The following is an 18,261-nucleotide window of genomic DNA, read 5'->3' as shown; positions in this document are numbered from 1 at the left end:
TTATCACTTCCACCATCATGCTCACGTCATCATCGTCGTCGCCATCATCATCCTCTACTTGTCCTGGGTTAGTGGCCGCCGACAAGAGCCCTCCCGATAATGTTTCCAAGGGCTCCATGTGCACCTGCCATCCTCACTACACCTTAGTCGCCATTAAAACTTCAGAACTCTCCCGGTGAGGAAATGTTGAGAGACTATTTACTGCCTAGAAATGCCGCCGAGATACCATCTTCAAAAAAAAAATAAACAAAAAAAAAAAAACACCGTAGATAGCACGGACTTACCTCTAAGTATTAGAATACCTTGGTTTCAAAGTTTTTTCTAGTTGTAACTTTTCAGCGAGCCTCTGATCATGGCTTCTGCTCGTTAATCCCGTTATGTGTTCTTCTCCGTATGCGAGTTCTCTCTCTCTATCTCGCAAATCCGACCAAAAACAATCTGCACCTGCAAGTGAGAACTCTAGCCGAGAGATTTTCATTCCTGGGGTGCTATCAACCGTCACATCTGTATCGGGCTGCACACCTCCCACTACACTTCCCTTGTAGCCGAGTGTTGAGTTACGCTCACCCCAACTGACTTCTTTCTCACCACTGCCTTCTCTTTCTTTGTCTGCATGCTAATCCACCCGAGATTATTCAGTCTACTCACACGGAGGGAACATTAATGTTGGCAGGTATACTTGGTGTGCACTGGCAACCGACGGCTGTTCACAGCAATAAACCGTCAGAGGAGTGAAAGAAGGGGGGATCCAATGTAACTGAACAAACTGTCTTTTGTCCTCCGTTCGCCATAATGACTGCAGTCGTCCACATGTCTTCGTGTTATTGGGAAATTATTGCATTGGTTTACTTCTCCACTTCACCAATCCCTCACTGTACATTGTAAATATAGACACAGTCTTATTTCATTCAATCTTTGCGTGTTTTTCACATTTCACAAGTTCACGTTGATCACATCATAATTGTAATGTCAGCGTGTTCAGGGGTCGAGAAACATATTTATTTATTGAGAAACTCACGAAACAATCGATGCACAAGGTCTTTAAATAAACAAACTTCACCGCTCACCTTCTCCACACGTCTCCTCGCAGAAAGGAAGGAGAAAATTCCCATCAATTCATCTTTCACTTTCGCCGTCTAATGACTTCTTCATCATCCTCTCTTTTTTTCTCCTATTCTTCTGTTGTTTTTCTTCTCGTCTTGTCTTTTTGTGCTTTACATTTTTAGGATCCGTGAGTTCAGTGTTTGTGACAGCTGCGCATCTTGTCAGGTCAACTCAGTTCGCTGCTCCTGCTGCTGGAGGATCGTCAAGCCAGCGCCTGGCGTGTGGTTCATCGTGCAACTTATTTTTGTCAGCGCTCACAACGCACAAAAACTTGAACAAAAGGCATCTACCAACATCCCATCCTATCACCTTCCCAAAACATGTGTACTTTAGTCTCTCTATCTCTTCTTTCTTGTCTTTATTTTTCAGCGGCACCGCAACAGTAGCAAAGTCCCATTGAAGACAAAAATCAGGAGTCCTTTGAATGTCCGAGGACGACAAATGCACGTGCAAAGGCGCGGCCAGCATATTTCCCTGTTGTCATGGATACCACACAGAAAGGTTCTTTGTTTGAAACCGGTGTTTGAAAGTCTTTAAAGTATACGCTTTGATTAAGGCAAACAGCAGCACCCTGTCTGTGAAGGCTTCCCCTGATTAAAATGTCTTTAATTTGTAGGCCACTATCAGCACGCGCACGTACACACATACAAACACACAGTAAACACTAGTATAGCGCGTGTTCTTTCCTGTTCGCGCGTGCATATGTATGTTGGAATATGTATCTCACTATTAGCAAATAGATGCACAGCGCGTTCTACTGTGTGTGCGCGTACATCTGTGTGCTTGTGTGTGTGTGTAGTATAGATACCACTTTCAGATACCGTCTATCATTTTTGGCTGTTATTGTTGTTGTTGTTGTTTTGTTTTTCCCTAGAACCTGCGAAAGTGCTTCGCGGCGACAGATTGTGACATATTTCTCTCCCCTTGGTGTTGTCAGGCCTCCTCATCACCACCCCCTTCCCCTCTCGACATCAGGGAGGTAGTTGCCAAACGAGTTCGACGACAGTTGAGAGGCCGAAGCAGGCAGAGAAGATGGAATGCAAAGTCGAGGGAGGAGTGCGGGAACCACGGGGCAGGGTGTATGTGTGGGGGGGATGGCGGAGGTGCTGCTGTGACAGAGACTACTACTGGGAGAGTGCTTTTGCCTCTTGGTGGTTTGTTTTGTCGTCAGCAACTAATTTTCCAACCGCTAATTTCAAACTGCTAGAGTTTCAACTCCGAATTCGAGGTCTGGACCCAGAACCTACGAACCTCTAGGTCCTAGAGAAATTTGCTTAATAACTGAAAAAAAAAGTAACGCAAGCAGCTAGAATTGTCCGTTCCTGACCTCTGTGCACTTATTAATTCCTACCTCAGAGGTCGAAAAACCAGTTTGGGGTCAGTAATGATGAAGTAGTTGAGATACCACCAAACCGTTGAGTTACACTGTACCTATTTATTTACACTCCAGAAATATTTCACAATATGAATAAAATAGTAATATTTTGTTAGTATTTTTATAAGTAGTAAAGCTAGTAACAACACTATATTCTATTTGTAGTGGGCCGGTAGTCCAGTGTTGTTGTTAGTTTTGGCGGGATCTGCTAGGGCATGGCGAGAGATGGCAAATAGCGGTGATTGGCTAGGGTAAAACGGCGTGTTGTTCTGACCGTATCAGAGCATCGCAAAGTTTACCCTTCCCAGAGGTATATAAGGCAGAGCTGAGACGAGGAGATCAGAACAGAGTCGGGGAGACAGCGCGCACAGCTACACGACAAGAAGAGACAGCTCGACCTCTAGCGCCTCGGGCGAGTGACGCAGCCGTGACCATTGTACGAGAATAAAGGTCGCACACCTGCTGACTGTTCTGGCTTTTTGGTTCGAGTGTTGAACTGTTGTTGTCACCATACAACCCACCTTACCACTCGGTTACATTTGGCGCTGCGAGCAGGATCAGTGTCAGCAGTGAAAATTGGCTGCAGAGGGCGACAGGTCAGCAGAGGCTGTACGAACGTGTCATTTAGTCCGTCTTCAGAAGTTTGCCGAGGGCCAGTGTCGACGAGTTTGAAAGAGAGGTGGAGATAGGTCTTGCCCTAAGCCGATGCCTGAGGTCGCCGCGTGTGTCTATGTTCTCAACGCGCTGGAGGGACCTGCTAGACGGCGAGTTCTGATGTTCCCTTATGACATGAAAAACACGCCGGAAAGAATTTTGGATGTGTTGAGAGAGGCATACGGCGAGCGGAGAGATGTTATATGGACATTATCGCCAGTTTTTATAACCGCCGACAGCAGAGTGAGGAGGCGGTCATCGAATATGCTGCGACACTGAGAATTTACAGGCGAAAGCAATCGCCTGATGAGCGACGCCATATCAGTACACACGTTTTGGCGACACGCTTTGTGAAAGGACTTAAACACAGCCAGGTCCGACGTGAGACTCCAGACAGCTGGCGACCATGGGTCTTTCTTTTGCCGATCTCCTTAAGACGGCCGACGTGTAGAGACGAGGAGATGTGTAATGACAGGAGGATGAGATAGATTCGTCTGACTGCACGAGTCAGACAGCTGGAGATGGAGGCGGCACTCCCGACTTCACACGACACAGCAACGTGATTCCCTCCGAGCTGATCGTCATCGCAAACATAATATTTTGCGCGACAGCAGACAAGAAACGGAGCGCAGCGACCAGCACTTCCATGACAGCGATGGTGGAGGGGCAGAAGGCGAGGTTCTGCAGGTGGTTCAACGTGGCAAAAAGGATGGGGTTCATAACACCTGATAATGGCGGCCAGACGTCTTTGTCCACCATTCAGTTATTCACAAGGCAGGCTTCCGCGCCTAGGCAAGGTGAATTGGTGGAATTTGAACCAGACTGTCATACAAGGGGTTTGAAGCCACGTTCGTCTGTGGTATCGGAGGAGTGAAATGCCGAGGCAGTGATCGCCGGCCGATTTCAAGAGAAAAAGTTTCAAGACAAGCCGGTGCAACTACAACAGCGACAACCACAACGACGGCAGAGCCAAGCAGAACTGCAAACAGGACAGATTCCATGGGCGGAGCCGCCGGAGTACCTGTATATCACCAGCCGGCCAGTGGATGACAGTGCTGTGTACACAGTCAGGCCCCTTGTTGACGGCCCTGCACGTGCCCGCAGTAACGACATCAAAGCAGCGAAGCCGTCTCCGCAGTTAGAGGACAGTCAACTGCCGGAGACACAGAATTGTCAAGACTACGACAGGGACGAAGAAACTCTGTTTTGGTATACTACTGTCCCACCCCGTCAAGCCAGAACTACAGTGATACCAAAAGTGACAGTACCTGTGGTTCCAGAAGTGACAGTGCCTGTGGTTCCAGAATTGACAGTGCCTGTGGTTCCAGAATTGACAGTACCTGTGGTTGCAGAAGTGACAGTACCTGTGGTTCCAGAATTGACGGTACCTGTGGTTCCAGAATTGACAGTGCCTGTGGTGCCAGATATGACAGTACCTGTGGTGCCCGATATGACAGTAACTGTGATTCCAGAAGTGACAGTGCCTGCAGAGCACAGCAAATTGCAGCGGCTTGCTGTGAGACAGGCATAAACTCAGATGCAATATGAAAAGTGGTGTGTGACACATTCACTGACATTGTGGATAAGACGTACATATGTTGTAACATTAGTTGTCTATGTTGCTATTGTTCATTTCATTTTTGCCACGGCTGCGTCTACGAAATGTCATGACATACGAGACAGGTGGACGGAATGCCTGCCCTTATATACACCTCGTGCCCAATGTAGCAGTTATTTTGGAAAAGAATAATCAGTCGGTCAGATCAGCTGTTAGGCGTAGTACAGATATTTTGTTTACAAGGCAAAATCTTACTCCACTAGGTAAATAATACCAGCGGCTGATATGACTAGGCGTTGCTTGCGGCAGCAACAGATCTTCTTTAGAGTTTTAAATATTTGAAGCCCCCCCGGGCCAGCATAATTTAGGTGAGCTTGTATATAGCCCTAGTCTTGCTAGCTAAAGCTCATCAGCGAGGACGCTGTTGGAGAAAGAGTCGGCGGGGATGTAGTGGGCCGGTAGTCCAGTGTTGTTGTTAGTTTTGGCGGGATCTGCTAGGGCATGGTGAGAGATGGCAAATAGCGGTGATTGGCTATGGGAGATGGCAAATAGCGGTGATTGGCTAGGGTAAAACGGCGTATGGTTCCGACCGTATCAGAGCATCGCAAAGTTTACCCCTTCCCAGAGGTATATAAGGGCAGAGCTGAGACGAAGAGATCAGAACAGAGTCGGCGGAGACAGCGCGCACAGCTACACGACGAAGAAGAGACAGCTCCGACCTCTAGCGCCTCGGGCGATCGACGCAGCCGTGACCATTGTACGAGAATAAAGGGTCGCACACCTGCTGACTGTTCCTGGCTTTTTGGTTCGAGTGTTGAACTGTTGTTGTCACCATACAACCCCACCTTACCACTCGGTTACATATTAATAGTAGCGTAGTCCCGACACTGGTCACAAACCTTTTCTCTGCCCCAACATGAGTAGAAAACTATTAGGTTAAGTTAGCCCAAAGCCAAACTAATTCCTAATTCATCAGCTACTGAGCAATTGAAGTTGCATAAAAGACCAGACTAAAAGATGTTTGTTTGCTTGTTTGTTTGTTTGTTTGTTTGTTTGTTTGTTTGGGGTTTTTTTCTTTCTTTCTTTCTTTCTTTTTGTGAAGAGTGATGCGGCGACACACAGAGAGAAGAGAGAGATGCAGTCTAAACTTTCCACAGAACGAATTTCTCCCGAGGTGAAGATCCATCTCTTGTCTTGTCGCCACCTTGGTGCTGTGGAACAAGAAATTGCGGAAGGTAAAATTTATTTGTTTTTGGCTAAACGGTGCTTCTCGAGCAACTAGCTGACGACCAAAATATTTATATAAAATACAAAATGGAAAAACAAATTGTATTTCAATATTCAGTTGCGTTTTTTATGAAGTCTGCTACTCTCAGATTATGAATGCAATAAAAACACTACACATCAAATAGTTCTATGCCATTATATTATTGCAGTTACTTGTTAGCTCGCGAAACCGAAACCAATCATGAACTCTGCCACATTTATCCAACATTGGTAAAAAGTTATCCGATGAATTGCTTGCTGGTAAAACGATTTGGGTATATGTAGGTCTACCCTGAGGCCAAGAATATGGGATTGTCTCCGCTATCCGATGACAACAGATTTACCCAGTCCTGGTTACAGGCTAGGTACAGATCCTTAGTGAGTACAGTGAAGTCCTGCTGGGTCCTGACATTTGAGTCACGTGTAGACCAAAGAGTTCACCTGTAGAGGTCAACGTCTTAGGTACGGTCGACAGTCACAGACGGTTTGTGAGAACTGTAGGTAATCAGCCAAGGATTGTGGGGTGCAAATGTGTCTCTGGCTCGTAACTACCAAGCCTTCCCGAGATACTTGAATCTTAACCATAATGCACTTGTGTACTTGCCAAAAGTGCTCGTATGTTAGCTATAATACAGTTGTAGTCTTGCCGCTGGAATTTGAACAAGAGCATCAACTCCGTCCTCTGACTAATGTGTCTTGACTGGTAACACGCCAAACGTGCAGACACCACGGAGGGCAATCTGCACGCGCAAGTGATAACGAGAGAAGTAGAAAGGACGAGAGCATCACAGAGACTCCAATAAATACGTTTTCAAAATCTTTGTTGGGTCTTTCTTCTCTTATTTTAAAATAATAATCGCTTGTCTTCTTCGTCAGAGACAGGTAACAACAAAAGTAGCATCTACGAGGGCAAAGAGTGCGAAGGGGGTGGATGGATAAAAGGACACCCTGCTGGAAGGAAGGAAGGGAAGGGGAAGGTAGTACTAATGGAAAAAAGTAGTTGATGATGCAGCGGCGTGGAGGAATCCGCTGAGACAGCAGTGAAGTGGTGCTGTCTGCGATGCTGCAAAGATGTCGGACGGCAAGAAGTACACACCGCCAGTGGTGTCAAAGGAGTGCTGCGGGGTGTACTGCTCGCAACGGATTCGCTGATTTACGGTAATTATCCAAAGGGAAAAGTGGGGAAGAACTACAAAAAATGAAGAAAGTCGTCTGGAGAATCATAACATTTCACGCTACACCGTTCCTGTGAGTCACAGGCAATGACAACATTGCTGAGTTAAGAGGGAAAGCGTGTTGATGATTTATTTGTTCTTCTTCAAAACGAGGCTGGTGATTGTAAGATGCAACACACGTGCTTTCTGCTCCTCGCGGATTCATCCATGCACGCGCATGTGGGCACTCCAATGTAAAAGAACTTATTAACCTTTTAGCTCATCATTTTTTTTTATTTTTGATAGCTTTGTTAAAGCTATTTATCTTCTTCAAATTTTGCTTCATAATGGTTTCTCTTGAAAAGACGGAGAGCTGTGGGGTGAGTGGATAGGATGGCGATTAAAGATTTGAATTGAGAGGCGTGTGAACTACTCGGTTCTGCATTTCCTGAATAAGATTATTTCCATGGATTTCCATCTAGAATTTACCATATTCATTGACTACACGCTGTATTTGCCAAGCATAATACATAACGAAAATATACACACATAACCAGGGAGTGGAAGATATGTTCCTATCAGAATTCAAAGACCGTCTCATCTGTTGTTTTAACCAAAGACTGACGACCACATTATATTTAGGTTGAAATTCTATGACAATGTCCATTAGCTGCTAGAATGCTGTTGAAAAGTTGTTTTTTATTGTAAACATCTCACCATGTCATAATGACCACGAGTCGTTAACCTTAAGGGCGGCATGTCACATACACTGGCTTGTGCATTGAAGTACAAACTTTTTTAACACACACACTTCTTTGTCAGAGAAACTGAAGGTACAAAAAGAAAGAAAGGCTACACATAAATGTCGAATGCACAGGTTCTGGTGCAACACTGGGGCGCATCTCCAGAAGCAGGTCATCAGCTGTGTGCACATGGCCCTGTAATGGCTTGTCAGTGATAAGACTTATTCATAAACCTCAAAACAAAAAGGACCTTTATTAGCGGGCATTTCAGCTGCCAAAAGCAGCATCTATTACCAAACTGTAGAATTTCGGAACTGTGACCTCTGCCACAGACAATTAAGATAAAAGGTGAATGGAGAAGAAGGGAAAATATTTGGACAAAACATCCGCATGCTCCGTTGCTGATGGCGAGTATTTGTAGGTGCATTTCTTGTTTTAAGAAAACAAACCAAAATATAATTTTATGGCGAACAGGAGGTTGGTGCAGAAAATTATTGCGACCGGATGTTTTTTCCTGCATTTTCTTACGATGAATGCAGCAAAGTATGAGCACCATCTGCAGAGGATACGCAACAAATGGAGACATGCGAACTGGCCAACCAGACACAGCAGACATTTTGTCATGGAGGTCTGTAACATCTTAGCTGTCAGTCGAAAGATGTCCGCTGGCAAATTATGTAAGCTGAAATTAATCCTAACACTTAATGATGCTTGGTGTTTAATCAATCGAGTGCTTTTCAATATAACTGACTTTAATTTCTACCCTCGTCAGGCAGCTGAGTCAAATGATAAACATCGACATCACCCATCTGTAAGCATCTGGAAGAAAGAATATCGAAAGGGTTAAAGATTTTTTTTTCTCGTGCAGATGAACTGGGTGTTAATCACGAATACCCCAATTCAGACCTGGACAAAGGCCGGCCCGCCTCCTGTCTCTGACCGGCCCGCCCGCCCGTATATATACTATATATACAGTATTGGGTAAAACTGAGTTAAGATTATATTAGTCCGGCCCTCTAAAACCATCCCAATTTCTCATGCAGCCCCTTGGGAAAAATAATTGCCCACCCCTGCCCCAATTAAATGAAATTCACATCAAATGTGGCAGAAATGTAAAGAAAAGTAAAGAATAAAAACTGATGAATAGACAAGCTACCCACTCGACAGTTCTTTTTCCAATTGTTGAATGTCAACAAGCATAAAACGTTCCTTAACAAGGTTAAGTTCCAAACAAGAAATTTCTTCCCCAAAATAAGAGAATAAGGAATTTTTTGTTGTCGAGATACAAGACTAGAAACAGCACCATGCACGTGATGCCATGGGGATACTTGAAAATGAATGATTGTTTTAGGGTGGCTGTTCTCCCAGTCGCTGTAACCTTGGCAACGTAAGCATCAATCCCAGATGTCTGTGAAGATGATGATTGTAAATCTCTATCTCTGAGATGGCAAAGGGGGCTGTTCCCCAGAACTGGAGACATCTCGTACTGAGTTCAACTAGTCATTACAAAAATAGCACTCTAGTAGGTCTTTAACCCTGCTCGAATGTGAAGCTTCAGCGGGGCTTGATCAAAAGGTATGCACGAGATGAGCACAATTGTGGTGAAGGGGAAAACATCTAAGCACAATTACTTACCCTGCCAGAGTCCTCCCTTTGAAGTGGATGCGACGCACCATGCATCACTCACAAGTACTTGGAAGCAGCTGCGCTTGTTTACAAGACTACCGTCTGCATGGTGTGTGACTGTAATTTGTAAAAACAACAAGTGTGTGTGCCTGGTTTTCAAGAAGATGTAACAGCATTGACAGCACAGAGAACCCGCCTACACGTGTGGCTTTGTTTGTAACAGCTACAGTGCTGAAAGTAGTCCACTCGTCTGAGACAACTTTGACCTGCTTCTGCTCCTTTGAGACACCTCCTGATGCTCTCGACTATAAGAAACAATTTAGGACAAGACCACACCACATAAATGTGAGGAGACACTGCTAACGCCGACCTTTCTCACAATCGTGTGAAATTAATCACTGAGAAGTATTGTTTTATAGCAAGATTGCCAGCAGCAACAAATAGTTCTCAATCAAGAAAGTAGTTCGGTTTTTGTGGGTGGGTGATGGTGGTTTGCAGTGTACTTTTCTTGTCATTTTTGTCGGATATCCATATTATTCGGTAAGTGCTTGCTCTGTTGTATATTTGTTGGTGAGCAAGCATTATGTTAGGATTTTTAAAATATGATTTTGATTCATTTGTGTATCTAATGAAAATCGCATAAAATATGCCATTTTGCTGCCAGAGTTGACAAAGAAATGAAAAGAGCAAGACACAAACATTACTTTTTTAACAAAATTATATCTCAATATCCACTTTCCAATTTTTAACTGTTTAATAGACTTTTTAATTTAACAGACTTTGTCATCTTTTACAGAAATACAGTTTTTTTCTGGAAGATTTAGTCGTAAGCAACATGTCACATCTCAACAGAAAAAGTATCGTCAAATATTTTGGAAATAAATAGCTTCTCCAAATATTCAGGACAAACTATAAACTTTGTCAATCTGCAGAGAAGATGTGTACTGTTTGTGTCTCGTGCATAATAGCAATGTCTGGGCCGGAACCACAAAGAACTTTAAACCTCTGAGTACATCTTTAACCAATTAACTACAAAAATGGTGGATATCTATAGTTATTTCCTTAACCAATGACCTCTTCTCAAATGTTCATTAGATCAAATATCTTTCAATAATCGAAACTGAGAGCCAGCAGCACTGGGAAATAATCACTAAAATGTTGCTTTCAACTGGACATGTATGGGAGAGCACAAAAACTACCCGACTTTGAGGTTTGTGCGATCATGTCTCCCATTTTCAGGCTAAATACCCCAATTTCTCTCCTCGCTTGGGGTTCTCCCCCTTCCTCGCCTCTTTTTCTTTGCTTCTAGCGGCTGACAAAGCGGGCAGTCTCCAGTTTCAAACGATGCTAATTCCGACATTTGTCAAACAGACTGACGGATGGCGACAGTCTAACGTTTCCCTACAGGCTTACGTGAGCATCAGTGCCTCGCTGGCTGCACGTCTGGCTGGCTAAAGGTGGCTGGCTGGAGGGTGTGCGCCTGCAGACGAGGGTAAGGGTTGGCTGGTGATTCAGCCACCAGCCATATGCTTTACTTCAATGCCTTGTGAGTTAATTTTTCGGCAGGTCTAAATCTTTTCACACCAGTTCACAATTTTCTGGCCTCCTCTCCTGGAAGTCGGCCCTGCTGAGTCAGTGATGACGAAGCAGTGGGTCATGACCGCGGGGTTTCTAACCTCGGTGCTAAACAAAAGAAAGCGTGTAATATGTTTCCTCCAATATTATTTTCTTATTCCATCCTTCATTTACAGACCACGTGTACACACAGAGCAGAGAGAAAGAGAAGTATGCAGTCTAAACTTTCCGCGAACGAATTTCTCCATAGCTGGAGATCCATCTCTTGTTTTGTCGCCACCTCACCTCTTACCCAGTGTTTGTGTTGGACGGATGATGACAAGAAAATGGGCTGACCTATCGGCGCGGAATGTCTTCCATCATCATTAATTAACGTCCATGTTTGGCGGAGGAGGAGTGGTACTGGTGTTTTACTCCGAGCCAGAAACTAAGGCTACATCAAGAGAAAGCAGTCGGCCCGGTAAACAGATGCCACATGCTGAGAAAGAAAAGCGTGCCTTATTCAAGATCTGAACCCAGGTCAGCCAATCATCACTGTATTAATGACAGGCGCTAACCGCTGCGCAACTGGACCGCCTCTATGTTTGGCGAGATGCAAGGCAAGAAAATTCTAGAAAGTAAGCAGACACGTACCACTCACTTTTTTATTGACTGATCTTTGGTAATCTATCATGCATAGTTCAAAAGACTTAACAGTCAAGGGAGCTGTGAATTGTAGATGGTTCGCAAAATCAAAGACATGACGAGTGAAGTGTGCTGAAAGTAGTGCCCAATCCCTCTTTCCAGTGCCACCTCATGGGCTGGTTATTTGGAAGCTGTCCCTGCCCACCGACTAGAAATTGATAGACAAGTTTTCAGAGAGGTAAAGGTGGCGGAACGTGGGCCATTTACATTCACTTTCCCTGTGACCTATCGGCTTTAAGAGTCCCAAGTGTTATTTTGCCCAAAGTATCGTTCAGAAAAGCACATTTGATTTATTCGTTCAGTGTTAATCGTTTAATCTGATTTTTTTTAAATAAACCATAAATTAAGATCAACAAATCAAAGTGCAGTCTCTGCTAGCCCTAATTTGAAAGTAACGCCTTCGATTGTGACCAGTTAAACAGGTAGACATCCTAGTTTGCCTAAAGATGTTCACAGCGGATTTAAGGTGGTGGAAGTGGTTGGGGGAATAAACTTAGTTTGTCTTTGCCTCAAGACGTTTTGGCGCCGGTGTGTTTCACGTTCTTGGCCAGGGCGGCCTTGTGAAGGTCCCCGCCCCACACTGTCGCAAAAACGTCTCTCTCCTCCTCCAGGCATTCCTCCAATGTCCTCCCATCGTCGTCTGCTACCGTCACCACGCTCTTTGTCGCCCGCACCAGCGGCACTGCGCTTGCGCAGTAGATCTCGCTCAAAAGCGCCTGCGCTTGCTCCAGTGCGTCGCCACTTCCGGACAGAAGGTGCTGGACGAGGCCAAGGCGGAGGGCTTCTTCGCCCCCGATGACCCGCCCCGAACACAGCAGCTCCAACGCCCTGGTTCTCCCGACCAGCCGCACCAGACGGGTGCCTCCCCCGAAGCCTGTGATTACTCCCATCTTCACCTGTGGCGGCGAAACGACAGAAGATCGGAAAAAGAATGTTACAAGGCATGAAAAAATTAAATCGATGCATGAAGAACAGGTATCTAGGTGTTAAAAATGAAACAGAAGCGGACAAAGACGAATCTATAATTAAAGGAATAATGGAATAATCTAAGGGAGACAGCAAGACAGGTGTATATGAAAAAAAATTAGAAAAGTCAAAGGTGGGTAGGAAGAAAAAGAAGGTAGGTAGGACAGAAGCGAACAAAAAAGAATGAATAAATTTAAGGACAGAAGAGAGGGACAGGAAAGGTTGGTTAAACGAAAAGGATGTCGTTTTATCATCATCATCATCGGTGATTTCTATGAAACCTTACTTGCACAAAGCCCACCAGGGCGTCTGGGGTCATGGCCCTGATGTCGCAGGCTGTGGCGAGCTCTGCCCCGCCCCCTAGTGCAGCGCCCTGCAGCAGCGCCAGCGACACCAGCGGCAGAGCGTGCAGGCGAGTGAGGGCGTCGTGCATGAAGACGGCTAACCGTCGGCCGTCCTGCGGCTGCAGCAGAGCGCGCACCGTGCTCAAGTCGCCACCCGAGCAGAACGTGGCGTCTGCGCCACGCACGATCAAGCCTCTCCCTTTCGTCCATTGGCTCAGTTCTGTCACGTGGTCGGCCAGCGATACCATCATGGAACCTGCGACAAAACCCGACCGGAAGCAACACAATAATTATTATGGATGCTGCCGTGATACACTGACTAGTCACAGCTGCAGTTATCACACATTCAACAACACCCAGTCTTTTTATTCTATTTATAATCACTTTGTATTTGCATCGGATTAAAAGCAGACGATCGAGTCGTCGTGACACTGAGCGATAAGGGGTTTCTCTTCGATTCTGTTTCTTGCTCTTAAAACTAAGACAAGCTGTCGTTTTTTTTTATTATTATTATTTTATATTAATCTGCAGAAGCTGCTTCGAAATTTATGGTCCCTTGCATATTGACTAAGAAACCAGCCATTTTCGGGGAGTCAGCTGTATGCAGGTGATGGCAAGACACAAAACTTCAATCAGCGATGAAGTAGTAGCTGACCACTTTTAATCACAACTTCTGACTTCCTGAACCTAATTAGACCGATAATAATTCCCTGATTGTGTAAAACACTAGATTAAGACCTGGCTTAAAAATTTTTGTTTCGCCAAAACTAGTTCCTTCTAATAAAAGAGATCCCTCTCGTGCAATCAAGCAGCTTGACTTCCTGAGTAGTGTTCGAGAATAAAGTAAGAAAAACTTTCAAATCTACCCGAGAAAGTTAAGCAGAAGCCCTGGGGTATATAAAGGTTTCAGTCTGAATAGTGTTAGAAGACCGAGACTAATGGGTATTATGTAGCCCTACCACCATATGAATTCATCTGGGTAGCTGACGATGAGTTGGGTACATAACTGTTCTGATTCACCGTTCTGATGTTCATTGCCTTGATTTATAACGATCTTTGGAGAGTAGGGATTCGGCCTACCCAAGAAAGGACAGCCACACCTTATTCAGCAATTAAAGTTCATCCTAAACGTTTAGAGCTCGACTCCCAAGATGTATGATGAGGTCACAATCCTTTTACAAAATGGTCCTGAAGAAACGCCTCTCTTTTCAGGAAATCACTTCCTGGGGGGACACGTGCTTCCAGGCGTGCAAGCGAGTGCGTTATGTCTGCGGCAAACATCAAAGTCAGATTAACAACGGCCGTTCAAACATCCACCCGAAGATCTACACCTCGTTCATCTTTCACTTTTCTTGGTCTGTCCCGACACCTTTTCGTCACTATCCTCACAAAGGAAACCTACTGCCTCGCTAACAACCTGTCACGTGACACAGATGTATACATGCCCACAGACCTATGTTTCAGCTCCGCCTCATGCCCTGACGAAGGAACTGCTGGTGAGTGATGCTGGAAATTCGGTCAGCACCTGGGTGGCAAATATCCAGTTTAAAAAAAGTGAAAACGTGGTGAGCTGCGCGTCGGAAAACTGAGTCAGCGAACGAGGTATAAACACATCCACCTAAAGCCGCCTAACTGTGGAGGAAGCGTTGGCGGACATGTGTGGGGGAGAGAATGATGTCATCGTCCCCCGCGACATGATTTGACTTCTGCCTCTATTTTTGTGCTGATCATCAGAAGGCATGATGGTTTTATTTCTCGATTTTTTTTTTTTAGATCGCATTTACGCGTGATTTTTTTTTTTCGTTCTGATACACAAACAAAAATCGCTAATTTATACCAGTGTTTTGTCCTTCTGTGATACAAGCAAAAATCAGAAATTAAAGTCAAACGTTTTTATTGTAAAATAAGGTGTGGCACAACACAATGCGATAAGGTTTAACACAGTACTCTTCTAAAAGTTTACCAATTATGCGTGACCGATTTTTCAATGCCAATATTTAAGATGTAAGTCTTTTGTAGCTGAAAATAAGTAGGAATCAGGGAGGCAAGGGAAGCAGCCGCCCTCAGAAAAGACACTGAAGAGGCAAGAATGTGAGCGTCGTTCACTGTCCGCATGGTGTTTGCGTCCATCTTCCTACGCCACTGAAGACTTCACACCATCTCCAGTCTCACATCCTAGCGTTAACCTGATTCGTTTTTTTTTTTTTAACCTCGATAAACCCTATCTCAAAATTTCAAATGGCTAAGATTTGAATTTTTATCCTGTTTTGACTGTCTGTAGTTGAATACTTATTCTGGCTTTCTTTAATACTCTTTTTTGAAATTCTTTAATATTTATTAACATTCTTTCTGTGATCACTGCCAGATGACTTTCATTTCTAAAATGGTCTGCGGTTGTTGTTTTTTTAACCCTAAGAAACTGCTACATCAGCACAAATTCAAGACCATGCAAGCGTATCGAGTTATTAAAGCTCCGCGTGTACACGTTGAGTACGACACGCGATAAAGAAATGATCTGCGATTTAAACATTTAAATCTGTATGCTTAAGCCTGAGAAAAAGATATCTGTGTGCCCTACATCGGTAAGAGGGTGTTAAAAGCTTTGATAATGTACCACTTGTTCGTGATCCATTTTTAAAATTTTTTAAATTCTCATCGCGCGGAAACGCTAGCCTTCGAAATAAAATCATTGTAATCCTCACTTTAAAGATTGCTTGATGACTATCCTCGACATATTCTCTACTTCGAGAACAAAACATTGAGACAATATATGTTTCGCAGGAAGATCCGGAGTTTATGAGAACTGTTGCAAGAATCTCATTCAGCAGATAATAAAACGACAACTCGAGCATTGAAGAGCCTAGTTAGGATTTCAAGAGTGATTCCCCTTGATAGATCACGTACCTCACTTCAATTTGAACATGGCTGATATATTACAGAAAGTTTTGTCACAGTCATGCGTTTTATTCAAACTTCAAATTACTCTAAGCTGTCAATGTTTTAAACAATTTGCGTTATTTCATAGTGAACAACTAATAAATTTTTTGATTTTGTTGGAATTAGTCAACAAATGTGTAGGGAGCTTCCCCTAGAAAGCAGCTAAATATGAATTCAAGCTGGTCTAATTTCACCAATTTAAGTTTCATCCATTCTTAACTCATTTTGCTAAATCAACAAAGAAATATATATATAATCCACAGCCGGATACCTTTCCGTCTAAATTTTCAGACCATGACTGCAAGATCTACTTTGTATTTAGAAAATAATTTAGAGAACCTTGATGTAAAGTAGAAGTTCACTTGTTTTCAACACATCAGATCATGGGATAAATCAACAGTCCAAATTATGACTGAAGACTATTTTCTCCATTTGTAAACCTGGCACATGAACCACTAAAACAATGAGTGTAATAAGAACCCTAACCTTGTAAATTTTTCACATGATGTTCAAGAGACATACCTGACAAAGAATTTTTCTTTCCCAAATTATTTAGAGTGATGACAGCAATACCAGTGTCATCATCTTTTGTCAGCTCAACTGAGCCACCAGGGTATTTCTGTAACTCTTCTCTAATTTCTTGCAAGTAAGAGGAGCAGAAAAATCTCTTTGGAAAACTGCACATGTGGTTTTTCACTGAAACATAAATCAGAGTGTTGACCTGAGATATGCATATAATAAGTTAAGATAAATTTAATAAAATTACTTCGTTGTGCTATTCTACTTTAAAAGTTTGGCATTTGTCCTCACTCAGACATCATCCTTTCCTACCCTTCAAAATCCAGGCATTCAATCGAACCTTCTTGAAAATAAAATGGCAGTAGAACCAAATATGGTTTTTCTGCTACATGTTCAAGCAAACTGCAAAGAAAGCTTTTTTAGAAAATGAAAATTAATTTGCTGATTGGATAGTAGACTATATATATATAAAGAGCTTTGTTCAGCATTAGCAAAATCACTAAATGGCAAAAACCAAAAACTCAATGCATAGCATATGAAAGAATCTTACTGGACAAGTTCACAGCATGATTCAGCCATGAAAACCTCTTTGGTATGTTGCACTTTACCTTCCAAGCCATCTGAAAAAAAAATATGCACATTTCAAATGTTAATTCTTGTAGAACACGAGGAAAATTAGCAAAGAATTTTATATTTTAATGTTAATTTCTTTCTTTTAACTAATTCTAATGTGTAAAGTCCCTGAATATACCCAGTGCTCAACTTCTAAAAAGGGGGTGACTCCATGCACCATACACGGGGAGCATCCTCGTAATATGATGTATAGGAAACGGGCCCTAAAATCATTTTTACTTGCTTCAACTCTCACCCGTGCTACACTCTCGATCGTAAGACAAGGTGGTATATTGAGCATGGCTTTCATATGCTTTGACTCGATTCTAGTAATCAACACAATACAGATAACCTTTAACCAAATAACGGCTGAGAATAGGATGGATGCCGGTAGCTGTTGTAGTCATACCCCACAACATGTACACAGCCTCTGTTTGCGGGCACAGCGAAACAACAACGGGGTCGGTCAGTAGTCTGATGCCAAGATCTTAAATTCATAAGCGACTGTTCATACTCTCGTGTTTGGCATTTGTCTGTAAAACGTATTATATTTTTAATGTTTTATCAAATATGACACCTATAACAAATCGTATTTACATGTACTTGACTTTTTTCTGTCATACAACCCACAGATTAGTCGACGGAATACTCCCTACTGAGGCTTGGCGAGGACTTTAGGCTGTCACATGAGCGACACGTGACTAGTACAGAACCTCGTGTCATAAAAACCATTTTTAAAAAACTACAATTCTTGAAATGAATGAGAACGCAGCACTGCGAATTTTATCGATATATATAAATGATTGATCTTTTTTATAACCTTTGTCACCTTTGTGCAGTTAATGTGTTTGCGGTTTCTGTAGCGTTTAGTTTCTTTTACAGGGTGGGGTTGCTAGCCCCACGCTCAATTACGTACCCTCCTCCATCGTCCGGGCGTGGTTGGGACCAGAGGTTACCCGGGTGGTTTCCAGGCGGAGTTGAGTTGCTAATTAGCACCCCATAATTGGCTGTTCCCAAGGGGCACACCGCATATAGGATGCAAACAATCGTTTGACTGCAGGGAGGACTCAGTTGCCATTTCATTCTTCAAATACAAAACTTCAGTTTAATAAAAATCTTTATATATTTACATTGTCAACTGTTA

General features: G+C 43.4%; 1 protein-coding gene across 4 annotated transcripts; it reads right to left on the bottom strand.

Annotated features, from left to right (window-relative positions):
- Positions 1-12,188: 12,188 nt before the first annotated feature.
- LOC112573749 (ethylmalonyl-CoA decarboxylase-like) lies at positions 12,189-18,184 on the bottom strand. 4 transcript variants are annotated; one of them, XM_025254338.1, is made up of 5 exons: positions 18,034-18,184; positions 17,056-17,125; positions 16,509-16,682; positions 12,992-13,305; positions 12,189-12,635 (listed from the first exon to the last, which is right to left on the bottom strand). In XM_025254338.1, exons 2-5 carry the CDS (start codon positions 17,123-17,125, stop codon positions 12,249-12,251), a joined length of 945 nt encoding a protein of 314 aa, XP_025110123.1. In that variant the 5' UTR covers positions 18,034-18,184; the 3' UTR covers positions 12,189-12,248. The 4 variants fall into 4 exon arrangements, with proteins under 4 accessions (XP_025110123.1, XP_025110121.1, XP_025110122.1 ...); XM_025254336.1 differs by lacking the exon at positions 18,034-18,184 and adding an exon at positions 17,715-17,799; XM_025254337.1 differs by lacking the exon at positions 18,034-18,184 and adding an exon at positions 17,470-17,589.
- Positions 18,185-18,261: the final 77 nt, after the last annotated feature.

The sequence above is a fragment of the Pomacea canaliculata genome, linkage group LG10 (genome assembly GCF_003073045.1).
Source record: "Pomacea canaliculata isolate SZHN2017 linkage group LG10, ASM307304v1, whole genome shotgun sequence".
Classification (NCBI taxonomy): domain Eukaryota; kingdom Metazoa; phylum Mollusca; class Gastropoda; order Architaenioglossa; family Ampullariidae; genus Pomacea; species Pomacea canaliculata.
Note: the sequence above shows the minus strand (reverse complement) of the source record. Positions and strands in the feature narration are given on the sequence as shown.

Excerpts from the sequence above, each read along its gene's own strand:
- LOC112573749 (XM_025254335.1), bottom strand. The coding sequence starts at position 17,427 with ATGAAAGCCATGCTCAATATACCACCTTGTCTTACGATCGAGAGTGTA. Across the intron at positions 16,683-17,055 it reads TCATGCTGTGAACTTGTCCA|TGAAAAACCACATGTGCAGT; the intron begins GTAAGATTCTTT and ends TTTATGTTTCAG. Across the intron at positions 13,306-16,508 it reads AAAGAAAAATTCTTTGTCAG|GTTCCATGATGGTATCGCTG; the intron begins GTATGTCTCTTG and ends GTTTTGTCGCAG.